Genomic DNA, 7,215 nt, shown 5'->3' with positions numbered 1-7,215 from the left:
TGAATCTTACCAAATTTTTGTGTGTCCAGATACATGTATCTCGGGATATATGAGTTCAAAATTAGGTGTAATTTATTTTGGATACACTATCCATGTGGATTTGCGTGTATCTAGGATACATAGAAAAATCCCGCGCCCTCGCCTCCCTCTCATCTCGCTCGCCACTCTCTTATCTCACTTACGTATCTGGGATACATCACACCAGATACATGTATCTCGCGTATTTAGTATCCTAGATACATGCTAATCACACTCGATTTTTTGCTAGTGTTATTGAAACAACACCACTATTTGCCATATTTGATTTGAAAATCTTCTCATTTTCTTGATGTTACAAAATTTTAAGTTTGAAAAGAAAAAAAGATGGGCTAGTCCGCCCCAGCCTGCAGCCTTTCTAGGGTTGGGTTGGGTAGGACATTTTCAGGCCCTTCCAAATGAAGGGCCGGTCCGCCCCAGCCCATAAAATTCCTTGACCCATGAGGCTTGGGCCGCTGGGGATGGGCTGACCTTTTTATACAACTCTAGTTAATATGCATATTTATTGTAGCTAAAAACTGTTTTTGTTATAGTGTATGCAGCGGTGGACTTGACTACGAAGTGTTGGGCTACTCTTTCAGGCGCATTAGGTTTTTTTAAAAATTATAGACGTTTAGCTCAAATTAAAAGGATAGTTTGATAATTTAACTTTTAAGTTAGGAGTCTCACGTTTTAATATAATAAAATTCAGGATAATGTCAAATCCAAATGATATTTTCCATTTACATTTATAATTCAGGAAATGACATATTCCTTTATGGAAGAGAAGCGTCGAAGTAGTCCAAAACATACATGCATCCACCTAAATATTTTGTTCAAAATTACAAAACTTCAATCTTATTTATCTTGAACTTTTCCATGCAAGAAAAATGGATCAAAAACCTAATTTAGTCTTCATTTCATCTATTGATCAATAGTAGATGAATTGGCATCCATCGAAACCTGTTCAAGTTAAGAGAAAACGATTGCATTCAGATGTGCATTCAGATTCAGACGTGTTAATCTTAATGAAAGCAAATAAGGTCTTACTAGGATCAACGGTTACAAGTATAGCTGTCCCTCCAAAGTCACAAGTGCCACCAGCCATTTTAGTTCTTTGCCAATAGCTATTAAATGCATAAGATGCATGTGCAAATAAAGTATCAGGCTGATAACATGACCCATTGGGCCGAAGTTGATCACAATCTGCCCCAGATGCACAAGCATAATTCATAGCTTCTTGTATTATTGGATCCGGTACTGACGGCTTCGCCACACACCATAGAGCAATAGCATCTGCGATGTGTGGTGGAGGAGGCACTGCCGGTGGTGGATACACCACCGGCGGTAGGAAATACCCTGTTGGTGGGATAATTGGGACATTATAACTTGGTGGATTAATTGGGACATACCTTGGTGGACTAGGTTCATAATAATAAGGTGGACTAAAAATAGGTTGTGTTGGGCTAGGAACATTTGTGGGAGGATTAGGTGAAACATATTGGGGTGTGTTGGGAATTATAATGGGAGGAAGAAATTGGGGTGGTGGGCTTGGGATTATAATTGGGCCAGATGATGGGCTTGAAGGCTGGTTTATAATTGGGCCATATGATGGGCTTGGAGGTTGGTTTATAATTGGGCCATATGATGGGCTTGTAGGTTGGTTTATAATTGGGCCAGAATTTCCATTGGCTGGTGGTGGATTGACACAATAAGGTGTTGTTGGGGTATTTGGTATTGGAGGAAGAGAATCATAAGGTGGTAAATTGAAGGGAGAACCAACACCATAGGATGAACCAGCCATAGGTAAATACATGTCAAAATGTTTCAAACCATTGATTTTGATAATTTCTTGTGAACTTTGTGACATTCCACTTAATTTTATAGCATCTGTTTCACATGTACAAGTGCAAAATAATAGAGTAAGTAGCATATAGAAGCACTAAGCTGGGATATACACAAGACGATATTTAAACTTGTATAAGATAAGATGAATAAGTAGACAAGTGTCCTACGTGGCGTCTCACACGAATTGTCATGTAGGAGTAGGACATGTGTGTCTATTTGTTCAACTTTATATAAGTTTACGTTTCTATTTATGCATGCATGTCTAAAGTTGAAGACCATAAATGTTATCAGTCTTTGTAAGTCTACACAATATATAGTGTCAAGTGATATAATTAATGTGAGAATACATATTACTGATGATTTTAAATTTTATGCATTGATGATAAAAAGGAGTACTAATTTGTATAATCAAATCACTTATAAAGTAATTACAGATAAATCTTTTTACAAAGTAAAAGAGGTAGTTGTTCATCTAAGTTATTATTACTAGTGTAGCAAATTTTACAAGTCAACTGTATATAACTCATTACATCTTTATTATATCATGTTAAGTTATAAAAAAATATGCAAAAGATAGAGTATATCTTATATTCATTATTTTAGTGCGTATATATACGGAATGTGAACAACTTTTTCCGCTATACAGAGAGGATTATACTATACAAATGTAAAATAAATGTTATTTTTTTCAAATGTGATGATACAAATAATTGTTAAGGTTAATTTGTCTATTTTTCTTAAATTTCTTACCCAATCAAACACTTTCGCAGAAGGAGTAATTGACTTTGTTGGTAAAGAGTAGAATGTACATACCAGTATATATGATGAAGAAAGCTCCAAGACACAAAAGAAGGCTTAAAACGTATAGCATATTGGAGTGACAATGAACTGATATTTTCATGAATATTTCCGCTGGAGAAAATAAATATATTAATTGTTATTTTTTAAGGAGCGTATCAGATTCAAACGTGATAAGTAAAAGTGAACAGAGAAAGTAATATATACTACTAATTAATTAGTGTGGAAGATTATATTCTTTGATTTCCTTGGGGGTTATGTGTGCTTGAAGAAATGCACAAACAATATATGAGGAAAGTGCAATGTGATCATTATTCTTATTAGTGTATTATTTCTTCATTTTATTTTTGTTAATTAGTTTCTCCACATGTGTGTATGTCAAGTCACATAGTAAATAATTTGTCACTGTTAATATTATTAAACTAAAATTTAAAAATAATTATACAGTAAATTAAGAAAAAAAATACAATTTATTTTGTGAATGATCAAAGTGATTTGATTGATGGTGTCAAGCTAATTAGTATAGTTTGAACTTACAAAGATGAATAATAGGTAAATTAATTAGATATACATGTGATTCTTTTACTTTTTACTTTAATTTATGAAGTAGAAACATGTAATATCATAAAAATAATTTTTAACGGTAATAATATGTACATTAATAAAGAGTGTTAAAATCTTACCAACATTAGTTAATTTTCTTTGAATTTCATGTCGCTATAGACTTTAGAAATATTTACGCTCTTTAAATTTAAAAATATATTTAGCGACAATTAAGCTATTATCATTAAGTAATTGCCACTAAAAATAATTTTTGTATAATACTAACAAATTCTTCCTTATAAATTATATTTCTAGTATATGTTTCTTTTGTCCATTTCAATTAGTAAGTGCTAAGGTAGTGATATACCAACTAGTAACAATAACTATTTAGCATTTTAATCATGTAAACTATCTGTATATATGAAATTGTTATTTTTATTTTTGTTTGTTTATTTGACCTTTGCTTCAAAATTATCTTAATTTACTTCTTTAGATGAAATTTTTTTTTTATAAAAAAAATTCATTATCTAAGCGATTTAAATAATTTTAGAAAAATTAGATGACAACATTATATTTAAGATAAAAATAGTTTGCAAAATGTGTAATATTCTAGTCATCTTATTAAACAATTTGTGTTTAGTTTCTATTTGAGACTTTCCAAAGATGCATATTTAAAAAATATTTATATCATAATATTAAGTGTAGTTTTTTTATATTACGGGGTGTAAGTGTTTGGTCTTAAGAATACAAGAACTGTATCGAAAATTGAGTTATATTCTAAGTATTTTTTTGTGTAATTAATCTTTTTTTTTATGGCTCACATCCTCTAAAATATATTTCTTTTATTTTTAGGTCAATATTCTATTTTTATCGTAATCCAAAAGCATATCAAATTGAATTGAAACAGAGAATATGATAAATATGATTTCATACCTCTTTCGATTTCACAAATAAAAATATCTCTGACTCTATCTATAGTCTATCAAATGGACGCTTCACATTTTAAAAAATCATTTCTCTTTATCTCCTTTTATTATTGACTCATTAATGAGAAGGTTTCTTGAAATAACCCCATCAAAAATGAAATAAATTATTTAAATTAGTAAAAAGAATATTTAGATAATTTAAACTTCTAAGTTTAAGGTTTAACATAACATAGAGTCTTCAACCATGTAATAGTTATCTAAATAGTAGAGTACGTCTACTTGTGTTATTTTCTTAGACATAAGTGATTACTATTTAATTATGTCATTGTATAACAAAATATACATAGCATCAACATAAAAAAGTCATATGTTTAAGCTAATTTGAAGATTTCAACAATAAGAAAAAGGCAATAAACAGACCATAATCTAAGTCACTTCAACACAAATATTATCATTTTTATGCAAATTAATTAGAGTGGCTTACTTGGCTACTGGGAGAGAATAGAGATGATGATCTTCTCAAGGCAAGAGGTTGCAACTTATTATTCAAGGAGAAACTAATTACTCAATTTCACAACCTTTTAAGGCATTGATGCTTGCCTTGACATCCCAAAAGAAGGCCTAAAGTGTGACTTTTCTTTTGCTTGCTTTCTACTCAACTCATCTTTTTTTTTTTTTTTTTTTTTTTTTTTTTTTTTTTGTGAATGAATATATAGGTGTGACTCTTAATGAAGGCGCACATTTGATAGAGTGTATAAGAATTAAGCATGATGTGTTTGTTGGGATTCGTACGCACGTCTACTTTTTACTTCCAATAAGCCAAGAAATTAAGTTTTTAAAATGAGAAGACCATTACTGTAATTTAACATTTTTGATAGGGGCGTTTGATAGAGTGTATAACAAATAGTGCTGAATAAAGAGTGTTATTAATGTTGAGATTAATTATGCTAGAATTATTTCTTATCAATTGGTTGATTTGGTGTATTAAGGACAATTTTGTCTTCAACTATGTTTATCCATATGTTAATAATCCTTATATTGTTAACACTATGATTTACTATGTGTTAATTATACACTCTATGATACTGAATACAATGTATAACTAATATATATATATATATATATATTATTTTTTATAATACATCCTACTGACTCCTTAAAAAATTCTAGCTTTTATAATAATATTAATAGATAGATTCATAGTTTACTACTACTTCTCTGTGTCAGGGTGTTTTTAGGACAGCATCATGTTGAAGGTGCATATACACAATTGCCAAAATTAATATGGGATATATGCTTGCCTTGACATCCCAAAAGAAAACCCAAAGTTGGTCTTTTCTTTTGCTTGCTTTCTACTCAACAACTCTCCCTATTATCTTTTTACATCTCAAAATTATATAGATCACAAAGCAAATACCCACTCCCTGGCCAAACCCAAAAGGGGGGAAAAGGCAATATCATATTCCTTGCATGAATATCAGAAGCTACCCACACAGGAAAAGACATAGTGTTAGTAATCATTAAAAGAGCACTAAACTTGTTTTTCTAAACTGAAATAATGGATCAATCAAGAAAATAATCAAATTCATCTTTCTTAGGACAATTCGGTGCATTAAACTTTTACTATGTGCAAAGTTTGAAAAAGGATCAGATCATAAGCGTCTATTGTATGCAATCTTATTAGGACCGTCTCAACAAAGATTGAAGGCCTAAAGCCAAATTTTATAGAGATGCCTTTATTCATTTATTTATTTATCTTTTGTAGTTGACATATATAAATTGAAAAACAATAGCATACTCAGTGTAATCCTATAAGTGAGATTTGGAGGGTAGAATGTACTCAGGCCTTATGAATTAAGAATGTAATCAATGCAAATTTTTAATACAAAAATATAATATAAAATTAGAACAATAAAACCTGACTAATTGATAATTATATCGAAATAATATTGTGTTGAATTTGATAAGCTGGTATATAACGATATATTGAAATAATGTTGATTTATTGTCGTGCTTGAAATTGGAAGAAGACACCAAAATTTTCTTAGACTTTTTTTTGTAAATAGACAACAATAGATTTTGCATAATGCAAGTTTGGTAGACTTCCAAATATTCAATAATAAGTGAAAGGAAATGAAAAATGTAAATATAGAAATAATAATATGGTTTTGTGTTAATTGGCATGATATAAATGAGACAACAAAATAGGTAGCCACGTAAAAAAAGATACTACAATTACCTAAAAACTATTCCATTTCTCTTTTCAAATTTAATGATACATGGGATATTTTTTGGGCCTGTGATCCTCTCCTCGAGGGGAATATATAATGATGGAGTTAGTTTTCGTTTCATTGTAGGTCAAATTTTGACCTGATTTTCTATTCAAATTTTTATGACATCGATCGGTATGGGTATTGTTAGTCCCGTATTGACGTGCAGTTTTTGTTTTTGATAGTATGGTATTAGAGCTCTAGGTTCACTGGACTTGCTTGTACAAAATCAAGTGTCTAGTATTGTCTCACATATCAGTACAATGACGTCCGTATACTATCATTTGGAGGCTATAGGGGCATTCTTAGGAATACTTCACTTTTCTTGGTTACTTTTGGGCCCTAATTGTATATTTTGTATCGTTATGTATGTCTATGCTATGGCCCTATACTATGTCTATTTGACTTCCACATAGTTATATTCGTTTTAGTTTATCAACTTGTTGTTGGGTTTTGACTGGCCTACTGGGGTTAATGGTAGACGTCATCATGATTTGATATCAAATTATGGCACCAGGCTACCTGAATATATACTCTACAAACAACATCTAATAACTAATAACACCCTAGATAAATTGAAGTCCTTCAAAAGCAAGAAGGTCTCACCAAAACTTGTTGGGAAAGGCAATGCACTAACAAGAATGCCAGATAGGATAGCAGCGGAATAATACCCAAATCTAAACTTTCCCTTTCAATTTGAACCAAGAGAAGACAAACCAATCAAGCAATATGAAGAATGGACAGCAAGTATATCAACCAAACTAAAGCAACAAGATAAGAATAAACCAATCACACAAGACACAACAATTTACGTG

The 7,215-nt window shown here is 30.9% G+C and overlaps 1 protein-coding gene across 1 annotated transcript; it reads right to left on the bottom strand.

Moving 5' to 3' along the window:
• Positions 1-734: 734 nt before the first annotated feature.
• LOC102594850 (proline-rich extensin-like protein EPR1) lies at positions 735-4,701 on the bottom strand. Its single transcript, XM_006344902.2, has 4 exons — positions 4,615-4,701; positions 2,677-2,775; positions 1,066-1,905; positions 735-978 (listed from the first exon to the last, which is right to left on the bottom strand). Exons 2-4 carry the CDS (start codon positions 2,762-2,764, stop codon positions 947-949), a joined length of 960 nt encoding a protein of 319 aa, XP_006344964.2. The 5' UTR covers positions 2,765-2,775; positions 4,615-4,701; the 3' UTR covers positions 735-946.
• Positions 4,702-7,215: the final 2,514 nt, after the last annotated feature.

The sequence above is a fragment of the Solanum tuberosum genome, unplaced genomic scaffold (assembly GCF_000226075.1).
Source record: "Solanum tuberosum cultivar DM 1-3 516 R44 unplaced genomic scaffold, SolTub_3.0 scf00056, whole genome shotgun sequence".
Lineage (NCBI taxonomy): Eukaryota > Viridiplantae > Streptophyta > Magnoliopsida > Solanales > Solanaceae > Solanum > Solanum tuberosum.
The sequence above is the reverse complement of the archived record's forward strand: the minus strand, read 5'-3'. Positions and strand labels throughout refer to the sequence as shown.

What these genes read in the sequence shown, in the direction of transcription:
- LOC102594850 (XM_006344902.2), bottom strand. Translation starts at nt 2,764, where the DNA reads ATGAAAATATCAGTTCATTGTCACTCCAATATGCTATACGTTTTAAGC. An exon ending in TTTCTTCATCATATATACTG is followed by an intron (nt 1,906 to 2,676) that starts GTATGTACATTC and finishes CATGTGAAACAG; the next exon opens with ATGCTATAAAATTAAGTGGA. An exon ending in ACTTGTAACCGTTGATCCTA is followed by an intron (nt 979 to 1,065) that starts GTAAGACCTTAT and finishes TAACTTGAACAG; the next exon opens with GTTTCGATGGATGCCAATTC.